Below are 18,450 nucleotides of genomic sequence, written 5' to 3' on the forward strand. Positions count from 1 at the left end.
GGCTACAGTCCATGGGGTCACAAAGAGTAGGACATGACTGAGCAACTAGAACAACAACAACAATCTGTACTTTGCAGTTTGCAAAAATGTCTTCTAGTACATTCTCATCTGTTTCTCCAAGAATCTGGGTAGTAATTGGGGGAGGTAACATTGTACTCATTTTAGAACAAATAAGGAAACTAGCTAAGCAAACCAGCACCCCTACCAATCAAGGGCAATAAAGAAACTGCTGCTTAGGGACATTGAGTGACTTGTTCAAGGACACATCCACGCAGCAGCAGAGTGGTGGACAACCCAAATCAGGCTTTCTGACAGCTCTGCCCCTTTCTTTCACAACAGTGCACTTCTCATAGCAAGGCAATGCACTCAGGGAAGGATCTGCCTCCCACTGCCAAGAGCAAGTCTCCCATGAAAGACTCCACCAGGTAGACTGCTTTCAGGGAAAACAGGGCAGTGAGGAAGAAAGAGGTCCCTGAACAGGACTGATGAACTGAGCCAAACCTGGTCCTCACAAGCTGCCCCCGGATGGCAATGCTCCAGCCCACTGTTAGGTCGTTGGTTCTGGTTGACATGATAAAAACACGCACATTTCTCTAGTGTGATGCTTAGCCAGAGAGATCTGACTGTTGTTTTTAACCAGTTATTATTGTACTTAAGACGAATAAGATGAAAATGAGGGCTTTTCTTTACATGTCCTCTCCCAAAAGATGCTGTGGTCAGACCATGGAGAGAGCTTAGACTCAACCAGGAATTTTCAAAGGCTCCACAGAAACACGTCTGCTTGCAGCAACCTGTTGAGTTTAACCTGATCCTACTTGAAGCACTTGCCAGACTGGCCTTTAGCAGCACAGCTAGGTGGTCGGTATGAAGAAAAGAGCCAGGCCACTGGGCCTGGAGTCCAGGCTCTGCCACTCACCCAGTGGGTGACTCTGGCCTGGGCACCTGTAAATGCCTAGGGATGGAACGGCGGTCTGGGGGTTCGATGAGTTACCCTACATGGTGAAGTTCAGAACAGGCCCTGGCACACACCTTGGCCAGCTGTAGTTGCCTGACCTTCCCCTCTCCTCTTTATCCATATCAAACATGAAGGAAGACAGGACATGGCTTTTTCCTATTTTACAACTAATTTGGGACTCTGGGGAGCTCTTTACAGGTTATCTTCCAGCGTCTTTAGAAATCACTTGGATTAAACTGGCGTTCTAGTTTAAAGCAAAGACTTCTACTATCATCAAAATCAGTGGCAGCCGGGTTCAAAACCAATTCCACCATTTCCTGGCTTTAGGACCTTAGTCCTGCCACTTAATCTGAGTGTCCATCTCCCGATCTGCACAGACGGTCAGATAAGGCAGATTGACCTCCTAGGGCTACAGTGATAAACCGCAGGCACATCATATGAGACTCAAAAAAAAAGTCAACAACTGCTGCACTCTTTTCTCTGTCTCCTCATCATCTTTAATTGCCCAGACTGCAAACACCTCTTCCCCTGTCCCTCTAGAGCTGTGCAGAACGCTATGTACACTTAGCTGACATGGGCACAATATTCTGCCACATAGGAGACTGGCACGTGTTGATGAGAAGACAGGGACATGGATCAGAAATAAAAACTGCTGTATTCAAAACAGTGAGAACAGAATCTGCACTGTTTGCTTCATAAGTTCTCTTTGGCCAAGGATGCCCGATTTTTGTGAGATGGGAAATAAATCTTGTGCCAGGCACCTCAGGACCCACACACACATTGCAAATTAACTTTTCAGTTCCAAGAGCATTGTGTTTTTAATCTATAAATGTTCTTAGAAAGGCATTTCTACTGCTGGCACCTTATACTACTTTCACTAGATCTGCAAATCAACCATTCTTTTTCTTACAGAAGAAATGAAGCCTAGTTCCAAGTCACACAATAATACATGAACAAGTTCTAGTTAAGGTTTTTTATTTCTGGCTTCCAGCAATCTACTTTGCCACTAAACAATCTTGCAACTTGGAGCATTTCTTCAGATCTCAGCTTACACATCTTTATTCCACATGATCCTTGGCCTGCACTGGACACTGTTTCCAGGTTGTGCTCATCACATCTATTTCTGACTCTCTATCCTCTGGGGCCTCCACTCCTCCTGACCGTGTGTTTGTTCTCTCTCTCAAATCACATACACATGCATACGCACACACACACACACACACGCTGTCATGCAATACAGTAGCCATTAGCCACAGTGACTCTTGAGTACTTAAAATGTGGCTAATCCCAAATGAGATGTCATTTAAGTATCAAATACACACCAGACTTGGAAGACTTAGTGCAAAAAATATATATACAAAACATTGATTTTATCTATTAAATGTTGAAATGACAATATTCACAATATATTCCAGTTAAATAAAATATATTATTAAAACTATTTTTACTTTTTTAATGTGGCTACCGGAAAATTCTAAATTACACATATAGCTCACATTATATTTCTATTGGGCAACTGCTGGTCTCTCCTGGAGGTTTTATGAAAGACCTGTCTGTGTCATTTACCACTGCACTCTCCCTTGGCCCCCCCAGCTAGCACCTGGCGAATAGTAAGCATGCAATAAAAACTCACTGATTTAATGGTGTCTCTAAATCTGTACCCATGTTTCCCCATCTCTACCTTGGAGATACTGGTTCTACTTACAATACAAGATGATTATGATAATAACATTAATAAGAAACGTACTGCTTTCTTTGAAAGCTAAAAATCATGTATGAATATGACAGCTTTGGCTAAAAATCTGAAAAAAATTTTGAACACTCAGGCAATGATTTGTATCCGTAAGTATGTTCTTTCAGTTTTAATAGAAAAATACTACAAATTAAATGCCTTAAAAGGTGGAGAGCGAACACCTCAAGTGGAGAAAACTAGGAAAAACACCAAAATAAACCTGAGGCATAATCACAACTAATGGGAAGGCAAACAGAGCCCACCGCCCCGCGGAAGACCCTTGAAGGTTCTGCTTTCACTAAAAAAAAAAGTTCATGGTGCCAATGGATTCTAGTGCTAATGGAGACATAATGCAAGTATTTATCCAAGAAAGAGTCTCTTTCTAAACTTGATTACTGTCACCCACTTTCCCCCAAAATGCCCTCGCAAGGAATATGACCCTGGTTAACAAAAACCTCTGGTATGCGGGCCTAAACCGCACACTCGCCCTTTTATATACTGAGTCTCAAAGACCCGGTAAACGTGTTAGGTGAGCAGTTAGGCAGGTGCACAGGATACTCCCTGTGGCACCTTCACTGCCTGCCTCGGCCGCGTACACTGCAGGAACCCCGGGGCCCACGAGTCGGCCGTGGACCCACCCACCAGGACAGCTGAACATGCACGGACCCTGGGTGAGCGGGGTGCGCGGGGAGAAGAGGACAGAACCCTCTAGCCCAGGACCGCTTCCAAGTCCCGAGAACAGACACTGTTTTCGATGAGGGCTTTTTAAAAAAATGTTCTGTATTCTTTTCTTTAAGCCGGCAGTACCGGATCACAAAAATCCTTCGCCGTGTTTGCCCCAGGCAGCTGGATGGAGTCCGGTCCCCTTCCCCGCAGGAGAGGCACAGCCGGGAGGGGTCTGGGCAAGGAGGGCGGGGAGCAGCCGCACGACGGCGATAGAGCAGCTCCGAATCTGTGCCCCCGACCCGGGCAGTTACAAGCACCCCAGGATTTAGGCCTTTGTCAACTTTTCTGTCCGTAAGAAAAAGTTATCCGCACACGGTAAAAAAAATCTGGGAAGAGGACGTTACGGAAGAGGAGACACTTATCTCCTCCTGTTTAGTAATGATGTGGGCGGTGATGCTGCGAGAGCTGAGTTGGGGGCGAAGCTGGGGGGCGGGGGGAGGCGGGGCGAGAAGGGGAACCACAGCCCTCCCCGCTCAGCCCCGCGCGCAGGGCCAGCGCCGCCCGCCCGGAAGCGCGGCCCGGCCTCGCGGCCCCCGCCCTCCGGGCCCGGCGCGCAGGGCGCCCCTCGCCGCAAAGGCTCCGCGCAGGGAGGCAGGGGGTGGGGGCAGAGGGAGGCGCGGGGACGCGTTACCTTGTTCATCCCATTCCCCATGGCGGCCGCGCGGTCTGGCGCCCGGGGCGCGGCGGCGGGCGCTCTCAGGGCATGTGGGGCGGGCGGGGAGGAGCGCGCTCCCGCGGACCAACGGCGGGGCCCGCGGCCGCCCGGCCGGTCCGACCGCTCCGCTCCTGCCTGCCCTCCGCTCCTGCCTGCCCTCCGCCCCTGGACTCCCCGGCCGCCAGGCAGAAGCGACGGCACCCCTGCGGGAAGGGGTTTGCGACGCCCCCCTTGCCCTCCAGTGAGCTGGGCGCCTGGCACGCTGTCCCCCCGCCCCGACTTGTGGACACGACTCCTTGGAGGCTGGGCCAGGGCAAAGGGATCTGTCTCCTGGGGACAGGGACAAGACCCCTGGGGTCGGAGGCCTCCGGAATTACGGCTCCTCGGCGGCCGGGCCAGGGGACTGGGGACGGGGGCTCCTCGGAGGCCCGGGCCAGGGCGCACGCGCGCCCCAGCCGCAGCCGCCGTGCGCGTCCCGAGCCTGGGCGGGGCCGGTGGTCACGCAGGCGCGCCCCTACCCGGTGGGGCGTGTCACGGAGGCTCCCCTGGGATCACGGTCGCCAAAACTCCCGCAGGCCTTCCCCCGGGGAGACTGGGGGCCTGTTACCAGCAGTCACCGCCCTGCCTTGACTGCCTGGGTGAATCAGGTGCTAATCAGAGCCTTGGTCTTGGCAGCTCCCCTGTCTGGGTTTTCTGAGTGCGCCCGATTTAGGCCGTGTGGGGGGATTCCTACGGCCCTGCCCCACCCACGAAGACCGAGAAGGCTCACCCGGTGGCGAAAGGTGGGCTCGGTGACTCATCTCTGGGATGACCTCACCTCCCGACCCCAGCGGAGCAGATGTCCGGATCTGAGACCTCATACCGTGACTTTGGACGACTAGTGCGTTCCCTTCTTCAGATTGTAAACTGGCTTGAGTAGGTGCATGGGTGTGTTGATTCAAGTGCTTCTGGAAAGCCCCTTCCCTTGCTAAGCACCATGGTAGTGTCCGCATCGTGCTTCTGCCTGGAGTGGAATTCTCTCTAACACAGTTGTGTAAGTATAAACTCCTGACATCGTCCCTGCAGACAGAGCCCTTGAACCAGGGGTTTCGCCTTTCTTTTTTATATCCTCAGCAATGCCCTGCATATAGTGGGTGCTGGATAATTGTTAAATGGACAGATGCATCACTCTGGTATGGCTGAGCTCACCCCGATGACCTCATTATATCTGCTCCTCCTTCCTCCGCGAGTCACAGCCACAGACTTTGTGTTTCCTTGAACCTGCCACCCTTGGTCTCATGATCACTTGACCTTGTCCTTGAGCCTTTGCATGGGCTGTGCTCTCTAACCAGCTGTCTCACTCCGTCACTGGCTATTCTCTTCGAGGTCTCAGCTCAAATACCGCCTCCTTAAAGAGGTTTTCCTAACCACCCAATCCAAAGGAGATCCTCCAGTCACTCTCAAATTACCCTGTGCAGTTTTCTTCATAGCACTTAACATGATTAGACATTCTCATACTTATCTGCTTATTTTTCTGTATCTCACAGAAAGCACCCTCCAGAGGAAAAGGGCCTGTCTTTTAAGGGTCTGTTGTATTCATATGGCCAGGAACAGTGCCTGGCACAAAACAGGTGCTCAGTAAATATTTACTGAATAAATGAACAAATTCCAGAGGGCTGAGAAAACAGTGGTGTGATTCTAAGGAATGCTGACATTTTGAAAAGAACTTGCAGACTCCATCTGAGTCATTTCCCTCCTTGTTGATGTCTTCTGGGCCACAACAGGTACCAGAGCCCCATGTGTAGGAAATGCCCCCTCAGTGTACTCCCAACTTGTCCCCCGTGGGTAGGATGCCACCCAGACCAGACAGCACCCTCCCTGCCCCTTGCTTCTGGAATGTTCCTTCCCTCCTGCCTTGACATCTTTTTTTCTCTCGGACCTCCCAATCACCTGGGCAGCTCCTCCTCTGCTCTGCACCATTCTTACTGTGTAGACAGCACAGCAGCTTACTGGACAGCCTGGGGAACCCCGAGACCAACCTCTGATCCTACATCTCAGAGTGCTGTTGGGCAAGATGATCAACTTTTCTGAACTATTTTTTTTTTTCTCCTGAAAACTTTCAAAGACCCTGCCCAGAAATCAGTGAACGGCTTTTATTTTCCTTCTCCGCTGTGCTGTTGTCGCTTCCAGTAGTCAGACGAACTTGTGAAATCATAAACAATCCATAAGTTTAGTATTTTGCCCATAAATGACAGATCCACACCAAATTTTTCTTCTGCCATTCACTTGGAACATTTTCTTTCTCTTATTCATTTCTCATAAATTTATTTTTCCAGCTCAGATCAGCTGCTTAACAATCACTTCTAAGCTCAGAACCAGCTCTGGCTGCCTCCTGTCAGAAGTGGCACTCTGGCCTACGTTCAGTATGACCCTACAAGACTCACATGCCCAGAGCGCATTTCAAATTCTGCTTTTTGGTTAAATGAGAAAAGGTGAAAGCATTAGCATCAGAAGTCAGAAGAGTCAGACAATGCGTGTGAGTGTGAGTGTGTGTGTGTGTGTGTGGGGGGGAGGTTTTCCATAAGAGACAGTCTGCCTGTACTGCATCCACCTTCTCCTTGAACCTGACCAGTAATCGCCATTGGTTTGCAATTCAAGCTAAAGAAAAGGAAAAGAGAAAGTCTGATCCATTTTGACAGGTCCTGGTTCTCTCTTTTCATTTTCATAGACCAGAGATTTTCAGGTTCCACTCTCATGCTGAGCTGGTGACATGCAGTGTCCAGGCCCCTTCCTGTCCTCCTCCTTCACTCCTTACAGCCCCTGATAATGGAAAGAAGGGAGGGACAAAGACTCCTAGAAGAAGCTGGCTTTTGTCACATTTAAGGTAGAGTTTGTTCATTTGTGTTCTCTCTTATTAATAAAATTGTTAAGGCATCATAAGCCTAGTGGAATTTCATGCCACATAAGATTTTTATTTTTACTTGTTTTTCTGCTATTTCTCTGTCTCTCAGCACAGCCAGCATCACAGATTTTGGCAGCAACTCCCAAACAAAGGTTTCACGTGTGCATAACGTGGAGCCGTTACTAGTCATGTGGGCCAACCAGAACCACGCACACGTGGCTAAGGATAACCATTTAGCGGTGTGTTTAGTGAGCAATAACTTTGAGCTTTAAGGTGGGAGTGGGTAAAAGACCACAAGCAGAAGTTCAGCCATTAGAGCCAGCCGAGCCCTTTGGGGTGTTCCTGACAGTTCAGAGAATTGAGAGAAACCTTGGCCCGAGCGGGAAGTAGTTAAGTAATGTTCCTTGGCTTTTTGCATGTACTGTGGTCCAGAGTGTCTCAGCCTCGGCACTGCTGACATTTGGGGCTGCATCTGTGTTTCCTGGTGGGGTTGTCCTGTGTGCAGCGCGATGTTTAGCGGTGTCCCTGGCCTCTCCTCCTGTGTGCCACTGGCCCCCTCCCTCAGATGATCGTCAGGAGAGTCTCCAGCCCCAGAGAGCAGGTGCGCCTCCTGCCGCTACCCTCTGTGCAGGGGGGCTGCAGGGATATCTTTTAGGGATGCAATGTCTCTATCGGTGTCTCTTTCTGTCTCTTTCTCCCACTGATAACCACTGAAATACACACTAATAGATAATGTCAGCTCTCTGCAGAAGCCTGAGGCAACACTGTCAAATCAGAGCAAATTAAGAACAAGAAGTTAAAATGAAGAGCTAATTAGCCAAAACATGACTAAAAGTTTTTTATTTAAAAGTTAGAACCAAATGAATTGTGGACAGAAGTAAAAGGAAGTGGCGTCTATAACTACTGAAGCAAAGACACAAAACATTTTCTCTGCTTCTCCAACTGTCTAGAAAGAGAGTGGGCATCCAGTTGACTGCTTGACCGTGAGGATGGGCCCTTCAATGACCTCAGCCTTTAAAAGGCCACTGGTCTCCAGCCCTCCACACACTCGCCTGAATATGAACATGGTTTCCCCCTTCCTCTTTAAGAAGTTTGGAGACGTCAGATCTCAGAGCGCTGACATCTGGAGAGGGTGGTGTCAGAGGAAGACAGCAAGAGGAGTGAATACCCAAGTAGGTAAGCAGGTATCAGAGAGATGTGGTAGAGAGTCTGGGAGAGGTAAGTGGAGAGACCCTGGCATGCATATAGTTGGGAGCCTGTTGACATGTGGAGTCCCCAGCAGAGTTGGTAGAGGATGGCCAGCTGTGGAGGAATGGAGCTGTTCAGGAAATTACAGAGCGGAGCATCAGGCGAGGGGGAGTAAGACAGAGCCCAGGTTCCTACCACTGGAGGAAGGGGACAGTGTTGTCAGCCTATGATCATAGCATGTATGGCTGTGTGTAGGTAGTACATCTAGTTTCCAAAATTGCAAGCTTCATGCGAGCAGGGACAAGTTGTCCTCAATCTTAGTATCCAACACCTGAAATAAGCCCTGCTGTGTGGGGAAGCTTTTATATGTTTGTTGATTAAAGAGAGAAAATACGACTGGAAGATTGTTGCATTTATCCAGCTGTGAGGTTCACAAATAATTCATCCCTTTACTTGCCAGCCACTCTTGTCAATGCTGTATCTGCCTGGTGGGCCTTTTCTACAGCAGCGCAGTTTCCAAGTGGGATGGCTGTGATCTAGGAGTGACTGAAGTCCTTTTGAAACCGATGCTGTGTCTACTGAAGAGAGAGACAGAAGGGGGGAGGCGAAGGAGGGAGATGAAGGGGGGGGAGGCACTTCCCGCAGTGTCTTAAGAGTTGCTGTAGTCTTCCTCCAGATTTGCAGCCATAGCTGTGGTCGGCAGAGCCCAGTACAGTCTGCAGTCCTGCCCTTGACATCCTTCGTTCTCTGAGCGTGGGTTAGGGAGCATTCCTGGTTTATGAACGTCATCTTGCCGGTTGGCTGTGGTTCTTCTTTTTTGTCTGGGATTCTATCTGGATGGTCTACCTGAGACAACAGACAGTTCCTTTAAAACTTTCCATGGTGAAAAAAACAAAAAAGTCTTCACAGTTGATGATCCCAGCCCAAAGTATCTGACAAAATCTGAACAACTAGTGTCTTTTTAGATTTAGTTGAATAATTGTCTTTTTCACCTATGTTTGACAGCTTGGGCCTTGCTTTTCACTCTAACTCATCCAGGCACAAGAAAGTTGCAGTCTCTGTAGTTCTATTTTCATGGTCTCCAAATCCTCATAAAATCCTATTCAAAGTGACCACATGACTGCAATCCGGTGGAGAGGGATAGTCCCTAAGTGTCCCTAGTCAGAGGATCCCGTCTGTCTGCGTTTACCACACCTACGTATCCAGCTGCCCTCTTGGGGACACACTTCTGCTTCTTCAAATGCCTTTGGGGGTTGGGGCAACCCAAAGTGACAGAGAGAAGATGGAAAGGGCTGCTCCCCTTCAGAGAAACTGACCCCCATCTGCTAAATGTCGCTCTGCAGCTCTTTCCTACCATGTTGGTCAGTTTTGTTTGTTTGTTTTCTTCCCCTTCTGTGTGAAACAGAAATTGAACAGATCTGAAGACATTAAAAGGTGTCTGGGTAGGAGGCTGGAGGGAGAAGGGGGTTTCCTCAGAGGATGGAATGTCCCAGGAGAAATTTCACTTATTGTGAGGGGGAAGTCCATTTCATATTACATAATGGTGTCACTGTTCAACACTCTGTTGACAGTTTATTAATATTTGTCAGTATTTTGATTAGTCATTCATCTTTAAAGCCCTGTGCATTACGGAAAGACCATTAGGCATAAAGACCATTAGGAGCAAAGTGCTCCTCGGGCTAGATGACAGACCGGGATCATTTTCTTTCTTATCCACAGGGCCCTTGCGTCTTCCCACTGACCACCTCTTGGTCTGCAGGAGACTGCCTGCCTCCACCCAGACCAGACAGTGCAGGCGGAGCGGCGCGCTGCCCATCAAGCCCGCACCGCCCGCTGCTGTCAGCCGCGCTCTGCCAGCCCTGGCACACCCGTGTGCCTTTCCGTGCAGGGCCTCCCCTCCAGGTCGCAGACACAGCGCTTGGCAGGAGCGGCTGCGCAGGGAGGGGAGGGTTACTGCGGCCCGGGCCGTGCTCAGTTGACAGGAAGTGAGGGTGTGTTTCTCTCACATCCAGCAACCCCTGAACGAGGGCAGGGGGCCTGTGGCCATGCACACCCTGGTTCACCAACACACAGCTTGCACACTGTACGGGCTGGAGCAGCTCTCCATCTGAAAACACTTGTACTGGACTTGATCCTGCCGTCCATTTCTCTCCCATCCTGCTCCAAAGTCCGAGGGAGTGCTTCTTTTACCATTCTTGTAATTGAAGCGTCCATGATGGTGCTTTAACCCTATCAAGGGCACAGTTTTGAAGGGGCTATAAGATCTCTGTCTCTAAACAGAGAACACTTTGTGACTTTTAAATGGCAGTCCCCCTCCTGCTTGTCGCAGTTTTGTGGGGCAGTCCAAGGACAAGTGCACTGTCTGTTAGAGACACAGATAACTGATCCATAAGACAGTGTGACCTGTGGACATCTGTCCTCAATGCAGTACTTTCAAAAACATGGACAATTTTTTAAAGTATAGGCTTTACAATATTGTGCTGGTTTCAGGTGTACAGCAAAGTGATTCAGTTATATATGTACAGATTTTCAGAGTGTTTTCCATTACAGGATATTATAAACTATTGAATGTAATAAAAATGTACGATATAAGGTGAACTTTTGCTTTTAAAATCTCACTATTTTCATTGCAGTCATAACAACCAAACCAATGGGGCAGGAAGCTCTCTGCTTTGTGGTTATTTTATTCAAGCCATGTATGAAGTTTCTTTCTGTTATAAAGGTACACGTGTGGTTTTTTCCTTGAGTAATAGCAGCTCTAGAACTTCAGAGTCGGTACAAGTGTTGTTCTGCTCACCAGAATTACACAGCTGACGGTGGCAGGCTCGGAGGCGAAGTGCCTGCTCTGTGCTGGGCAGAGCCTCCTGGAAGCAGACTGTGCTCTCTTCCAGTTATTGCAGCAAGCTTCACAGGGTGGGGGTGATGATCCCTTAGCGCTCTTTACCTGTTTTCTAGAGAAATACTTGGTTTTCGTTCGTATCAGTCATTTTCTGTTCCTTTTGGTTTTAAACATTTTCTTATTGATGAAATGTTTAGTTGTCACATAAAGAAGAGGGGAAGTTTGGTCCTTGCACCCAATATAAAGTGTCTTTCTTTTTTTTTTTTCTTTTTTAATAAATTTATTTATTTTAGTTGGGGGCTAATTACTTTACAATATTGTAGTAGTTTTTGCCATACATTGACATGAATCAGCCATGGGTTTACATGTGTTCCCCTTCCTGGACCCCCCTCCCACCTCCCTCCCCAGCCCATCCCTCTGGTCATCCCATTGCCCCGGCCCTGAGCATTTGTCTCATGCATCGAGCATGGAATGGTGTTCTGTTTCACATATGATAATATACATGTTTCAATGCTATTCTCCCAGAATGTCCCACCCTCGCCTTCTCCCTCAGAGTCCATAAGACTGTTCTATGCATCTGTGTCTCTTATTCTGTCTCGCATATAGGGTTATCATTACCATCTTTCAAATTCCATATATATGCATTAGTATACTGTATTGGTGTTTTTCTTTCTGGCTTACTTCACTCTGTATAATGGGCTCCAGTTTCATCCATCTCAATAGAACCGATTCAAATGTATTTTTTTAATGGCTGAGTAATATTCCATTATGTATATGTACCACAGCTTCCTTATCCATTCGTCTGCTGATGGACATCTAGGTTGTTTCCATGTCCTGGCTATTGTAAACAGTGCTGCGATGAACATTGGGGTACACGCGTCTCTTTCAATTCTGGTTTCCTCGGTGTGTATGCCCAGTGGTGGGATTGCTGGGTCATATGGCAGTTCTATTCCTAGTTTTTTAAGGAATCTCCACACTGTTCTCCATAGTGGCTGTACTAGTTTGCATTCCCACCAACAGTGTAAGAGGGTTCCCTTTTCTCCACACCCTCTCCAGCATTTATTGCTTGTAGACTTTTGGCTAGCAGCCATTCTGACTGGTGTGAAATGGTACTTCATTGTGGTTTTGATTTGCATTTCTCTAATAATGAGTGATGTTGAGCATCTTTTCATGTGTTTGTTAGCCATCTGTATGTCTTCTTTGGAGAAATGTCTGTTTAGTTCTTTGGCCCATTTTTTGATTGGGTCGTTTATTTTTCTGGAATTCAGCTGCAGGAGTTGCTTGTATATTTTTGAGATTAATTGTTTGTCTGTTGCTTCGTTTGCTATTATTTTCTCCCATTTTGAAGGCTGTCTTTTCACCTTGCTTATAGCTTCCTTTGTTGTGCAAAAGCTTTTAATTTTAATTAGGTCCCATTTGTTTATTTTTGCTTTTATTTCCAATATTCTGGGAGGTGGGTCATGGAGGATCCTGCTGTGATTTATGTCGGAGAGTGTTTTGCCTATGTTTTCCTCTAGGAGTTTTATAGTTTCTGGTCTTACATTTAGATCTTTAATCCATTTTGAGTTTATTTTTGTGTGTGGTGTTAGGAAGTGTTCTAGTTTCATTCTTTTACAAGTGGTTGACCAGTTTTCCCAGCACCACTTGTTAAAGAGATTGTCTTTTCTCCATTGTATATTCTTGCCTCGTTTGTCGAAGATAAGGTGTCCATAGGTGCGTGGGTTTATCTCTGGGCTTTCTATTTTGTTCCATTGATCTATATTTCTATCTTTATGCCAGTACCATACTGTCTTGATGACTGTGGCTTTGTAGTAGAGGCTGAAGTCAGGCAGGTTGATTCCTCCAGTTCCATTCTTAAAGTGTCTTTCATAGCAGACCATCTGGTCCGCTTTGCCCAGGGTCTCCTTCTTTCTGGAAGAGGATGTCCTGCGTCCTGGGAGCCCTTTACTCCTTGGCCTCGGGACAACTGGTGACCCTTGATCTGTGGTGTGTTTGGGAAAATATATGTTGGCTTTAAATCAGAGACAATACTTAATTGTTGTTTAAGCAATTGGTTTAAATTGTTTACAAATAGCTTCCTGTTTGTTTACAAAGGGCTCCAGCTGTGCCACATTGGAAAACAGCCCTGCTCCCTCCACTACGGGGCGGGTCTGGCGGTTTCCAGCCGCTTGTGCTCCGCAGGCACTGGTCTCTCCTCTGCCCTCGTCACTGGCAGCTGTCACTTGCCAGAAGGGAAGTATTGGTTAAAGAAAAGCCAATGTTAGTATTTCTCCCTGAAGAAAAATACATATTGATCTTTCCCAAAACAAATCAATAATTGTATTAGGTTCAATTTGAGTATTTTCCATAGAAACTGTCTCGGAGCAACCATGAAAGCCTAATAGATTTTCCTTAAAATAAAAAATCGAAGAGGTCACAATGCTTGAATGAGTCTTTATTTCAAGGGAAATAGACTCCTAAAAGTGGTTAGATTTTCATAAAGCAGGGGGTTTGGGTACAGAAGTGTTTTAATTCATAATCTCCTTTTTCCTCTCAGACCCCCTCACTGCTTGCTATCTGTCCCTCAGCCCAGTTACTGCTCTGCAGGGAACATGGTCTTACAGGTCCTCTGCAGCCCCGTTTCCAAGCACTGAGGTGGCATTTTTATTCATTCGACCAACATTTGTTGTAAACCTACTATGCTCTACATGTTGTGCCAGAAGCTGAGGATACAGAAATGAAAACAAAACTGCTCCCATCCTTAATTCACGTTCGTTCATAAGTTATTTGGAAATAGCAACTTAATACATAAATGATTTCCATGTAACGTGATATACTCTTGAGCTTGTAAAGCTTGCTTTTGGGAGGTTAGAGGAGGTGCTCAGAACTGCCTCAGCTGACTCTTTTCTGTGAAAAGAGGTGTCCTTCCATTTCCCCATTTCTTGTGCGAGTTCTCGTCAAACGCATGCACTCGTGTGCATTTCAAGCACAGAGGTTCTGGTTATTTAGGGCTTGTCTTACTGCCACATTCAGGAACTCTCAGTTCATAAAATATTGTTTTCAAGAGTGTGGGATGTATGGAATGATGCGTTTCCCTCATGACTGGACATGACAGGGGCAGCCCTAGACTGTGCTGTCGCTTATGAGCCGAAACTGATTCCAGCGGCTCCGACCTCTCACCATCCCCCACCTTTTACCTTATAAGATTCTCACAGGTACCATTCTCAAGAGAAACTGTAGATAAATAAAAGTGGCATACAGCATACAGGTTTGGTAAACATTCAGCCTGTGAAGAGAAAGCCTTTTTCCTTTTTCTTGAGGGAAATCTGGCCTTAAGAGATAGAAGGTTATCATGAGCTAAATCAGTGAATCAAATCTGGTGTATATTGAAGAAAATCGAATTGCAGAACTTGAAGGGCCTTTGAAGACCATCAGATTCTAGTCTAAGCTGCTGGACAACTGAAGCACCAAAATAAACAATGGTTTTCTTAGGACCACACAAATAAGCAGTATCAGAAAACACCCGCTGCTTCAGGGTTTCCCTTGTTACCCAGCCCATCCTCAGATACTCACGCACCTTCCCCCTAACCAGTAACCAGAAGGGTAACTCACCACAGCTTAGCCTTTCAGCCCTGCTCCCACTCCAAGCTAATCTTGTTTGGGTGGGCCAGTACTTATGACACAGTGATGTCCTGAACGTCCACCCTAGAAGGCTGGGTGAGATTCCAGCTGAAGGCAAGGAAGGCATTGCTTCAGGTGGAAAGAAGTTCGTGAGCAGCAGCACGAAGTTGGGCAGTAGAAGTTTTTTCTGGGTTGCAAGGCGGGTGGTGGTGATGGATAGAGTAGGTTAGGACGGTAGAGACGCCACTGAGCGTCACTGACTAGGAAGGGTAGCCTGTCATCAGCACTGATGGAGGAAGAGATGGGAAAGGGCGAGATCCACGCAGAAGCTGTTTCTGTAGCCTGGGGATGATGTGCTAGTGATCTAAAGAAATAAGACTGCAAGAGGGGGTCGGGGAGAGTCGGCAGGGGAGCGTCAGCCAGTGGTTAAACTGCACAGCAGACTTTGAGCACCTACTGTACAGACCCAAAGATACAAAATTTAAAAGGAATGGTTTTTATCCCCAAGGAACTTGCAGTTTCGAAGGGAACGTGGACAGGGGGTCAACAGTTGCCATACTGTAACCTAAGTGCTGCAGTAGGCGAGGGAAGTCCCGGAGTAGCACCGCATCAGTGTCCCAGCGGGAAATGGAACCCAGTTGGCTAGCTCAGGCGACCGCAGTGAGGAGTTACCTCGTGACTGCACCCAGGCTGAGGGCGCGGCAGATGCCGGCAGCAGGGGAGCGCGCGGGAAGGGGAGCCGGCCGGACGCCTGGTGGAGGCTAGAGCCGCAACACCAGGACGGACGTCTGACGGAGCTGGAGGTGGGGAGTGCTGCAGGCGGAGCTCTGTCCCCCAGGGGCGTGTGGAAGTCAGCCCAGCACCTCAGAAGGTGACTGTGTTTGGAGAGAGGGTCTGTACAAAGGTGACTAAGGTGAAATGAGCTCCTGGGGGAGGGTCTGTCATGCCTGGTGTCCTTATAAGAAGGGGCGACCAGGACACGGACACGCGGAGGGACGACTCCGTGGGGAGGATGCGGGAGGACTTGGCCGAGGAGAGGATGCAGGAGGCACCAACCCAGCTGGCACCTTGGTCTTGGACTTATGACTTCCAGAACTGTGGGACACGAATGTCCTGCTGTTAGAAGAAATGACAGTTGTTGCCTGTCCAGGCTGTGGTGCTTCGATATGGCAGCAGTTCTAGCAAGCTAATACAGAGAAGGAAGCAGCCATGGCAAAACCATGACTCTGTCAGGGAGGCCGTGGGGAGAGGTACCCTAGCCTCGCTCTCCAACGGCTCTGTGATCTCACTTAAAAACATCGTGGAGGCTGGCAAAGGAGCCCAAGTGACTTGTTCACATGTGTGCTCTCCCAGGGCTTTGCAGGACAGAGAAGGGTGAGAATGGATTCAGGGGGACAAATACAAAATGATCCACAAAGACATCAAGTTTTGAGAAATGAAGAAAGGCTACATGGAGGAGGTGACTCTCGAACTGAGTGTGGGAATAATAAAGGAGTTAATATGAATAAAGCACTTAGAGTTCTTATACCATAGTATGAGTTATGTGTGTTGTTGTTTTCACCACCAGATCCTTGTATTTGCTATTTGTAGCTCAGCCTAGCAGTCCAGAAAGGCTGGCATTACTCTCCCTTCTTACAGGCAAGAGGCTGAGCAAACAGCTCATCCTGCCTCAAGCCTGCCCAGCTCAAGAGCGGCCCATCCAAGTTGCCTCCTGGAGCCGTCAGCCGGATGATGAAGCCTGGGTGAAGGACAGCCTGAAAGAGGGTGTTATGGACACAAAGTCATGTTGGCAAGAGAGACGGTGGCACCCTGGGGAGCTGAGGAGGTTTAGCAAGGTGACAACATGGAATGCAAAGTGGAGAGAGGCTGGACACCAGTGCAAGGGGGGCAGGGCAGTTTAGAGACATCTACATATGCCGTGCCAGGAAGTGCTGACTCCTTCTCAGAGAACTTGGGGACTCTTTGCAGGATTTGGATTTTAAAATGAGCACCTTGAGGGCTTTATGGAGGATATCATTTTAGCAAGTGAGAGTGAAGATGGGGAGATCTCTCAGAAGGCCATTGCCAGGTGACAAGTGATGAGAACCTTCAGTAAAGATTGGCAGTGCGGTGGAGAGAAGCGGCCTGGTTGGGGAAAGGGGAGGAGGGAGGATTCATGAGACTTGAAGACTTATTGGATACAGGAAATTGGAAGAATTGGAGACCAAAGGGTTGCCCCCAGGTTCCTAGCTTGGGTACCGCACACGTGGTGGTGCCATTCACAGGGCGGGGCCACAGGAGGGAGAGGGCTGATGGAAGAGTGACAGCTGGTGTCCAGTACGCTGAGCTTCACATGCCTCTGGGTCATCCAGGTAGAAAACACAGAGCTAAATTACGCCAGGAAATACAGAGAACCCAGTGGTAACTTAAATTTTGTTGCATCTTATAAATCACAATATTTTGGTTGCTCTAAAAAGTGATTATTTTTCCTACCTTTATTCTGAGAGATAAACAAATACCACTATGATTAGGTCATAGTTATAAGCATGTTATTTCAATACCTTTTTAAACATGAAACTATTGTTCCAATTTTACATAAAGTACTAAAATAGGTATTGGGAGATGGGACGATAGTAGTGAAAGTTGAATAAAATAGAGTCTTCCAGGAATAGCAGGTGGAGTTACAGAAATGAAACAAGAGCGTGACCCAAAGAGGATGGAATAAATGTGCACATGATGTGTCTCAAGTTTTCCAACTGAACATCAGTGTGATGACTGAGCTACTCAGAAATCACATTCCAATTATGTTATAGAAAATAACAGTAAGGGGACTTCCTTGGTGGTTCAGCGGTTGAGTCCACCTGCCATTGCAGGAGACACGGGTTTGATCCCTAGTTCGGGATGATTCCACATGCCATGAGGCGGCTGAGCCTGTCTGCTGCAACTACTGAGCCCACGTGCTGCAATTGCTGAAGCCCGTGTGCCTGGAGTCCATGCTCTGCAACTAGAGGGGCCACCACAGTGAGAAGCCCACTCACCTCAGCTGGAGAGAGCCCTCACACAGCAGAGAAGACCCAGCACAGCCAAAAAAAAAATTAAAGAAGACAAAGGAGTAGTATCCTTATAAAAAAGAAAGGCAGTAACAGTAGACATAAAGGGCAGATAAAGGCAACTCCTAACCCCATGGGTAGAGCAAATTATACACATCATGCAGTAGATCTCTTTCTAGTGTAACATTTCAAATTAGTCAGCTCAAAGAAGCAGTGCATAATGAGGAAGTGAACTATGCAAGACTGAAACTTGTAAAGATAATAAAAATGCCTGTGTATTCTAATTAAGCGACTCCAAGGATGGCTTTATGAGATGTTAATTTGAAACTGTCACCCTGCTTATTTAACTTATATGCAGAGTACATCATGAGAAACTCTGGGCTGGAAGAAACACAAGCTGGAATCAAGATTGCCGGGAGAAATATCAATAACCTCAGATATGCGGATGACACCACCCTTATGGCAGAGAGTGAAGAGGAACTAAAGAGCCTCTTGATGAAGGTGAAAGAGGAGAGTGAAAAAGTTGGCTTAAAGCTCAACGTTCAGAAAACTAAGATCATGGCATCTGGTCCCATCACTTCATGGGAAATAGATGGGGAAACAGTGGAAACAGTGTCAGACTTTATTGTTTTGGGCTCCAGAATCACTGCTGATGGTGACTGCAGCCATGAAATTAAAAGACGCTTACTCCTTGGAAGGAAGATTATGGCCAACCTAGAGAGCATATTTAAAAGCAGAGACATTACTTTGCCAACAGAAGTCCATCTAGTCAAGGCTACGGTTTTTCCAGTGGTCGTGTATGGATGTGAGAGTTGGACGGTGAAGAAAGCTGAGCGCCGAAGAAT

At 47.6% G+C, this 18,450-nt stretch overlaps 1 protein-coding gene and 1 long non-coding RNA gene across 7 annotated transcripts in view; one reads left to right on the forward strand and one right to left on the reverse strand.

The window, feature by feature from the left end:
* The window catches only part of DUSP22 (dual specificity phosphatase 22), a 55,409-nt gene extending 50,869 nt beyond the window's left edge, over positions 1–4,540 (reverse strand). For all 6 annotated transcript variants that reach the window (XM_081520612.1, XM_081520613.1, XM_081520609.1 and 3 more), the window contains exon 1: positions 4,045–4,540. In XM_081520612.1, the coding sequence (XP_081376738.1) occupies positions 4,045–4,065 (21 nt within the window). In that variant the 5' untranslated portion in view covers positions 4,066–4,540. The remainder of the gene's footprint in view (positions 1–4,044) is intronic.
* LOC145517644 (uncharacterized) lies at positions 4,147–10,735 on the forward strand. Its single transcript, XR_014062224.1, has 5 exons — positions 4,147–4,309; positions 4,744–5,101; positions 6,776–6,931; positions 7,900–8,125; positions 9,857–10,735. It is a non-coding gene; the product is annotated as an uncharacterized LOC145517644 (long non-coding RNA).
* The last annotated feature ends 7,715 nt before the right edge of the window (positions 10,736–18,450 follow it).

The sequence above is a fragment of the Giraffa tippelskirchi genome, chromosome 8 (genome assembly GCF_054371585.1).
Source record: "Giraffa tippelskirchi isolate mGirTip1 chromosome 8, T2T-mGirTip1v1.2.pri, whole genome shotgun sequence".
Lineage (NCBI taxonomy): Eukaryota > Metazoa > Chordata > Mammalia > Artiodactyla > Giraffidae > Giraffa > Giraffa tippelskirchi.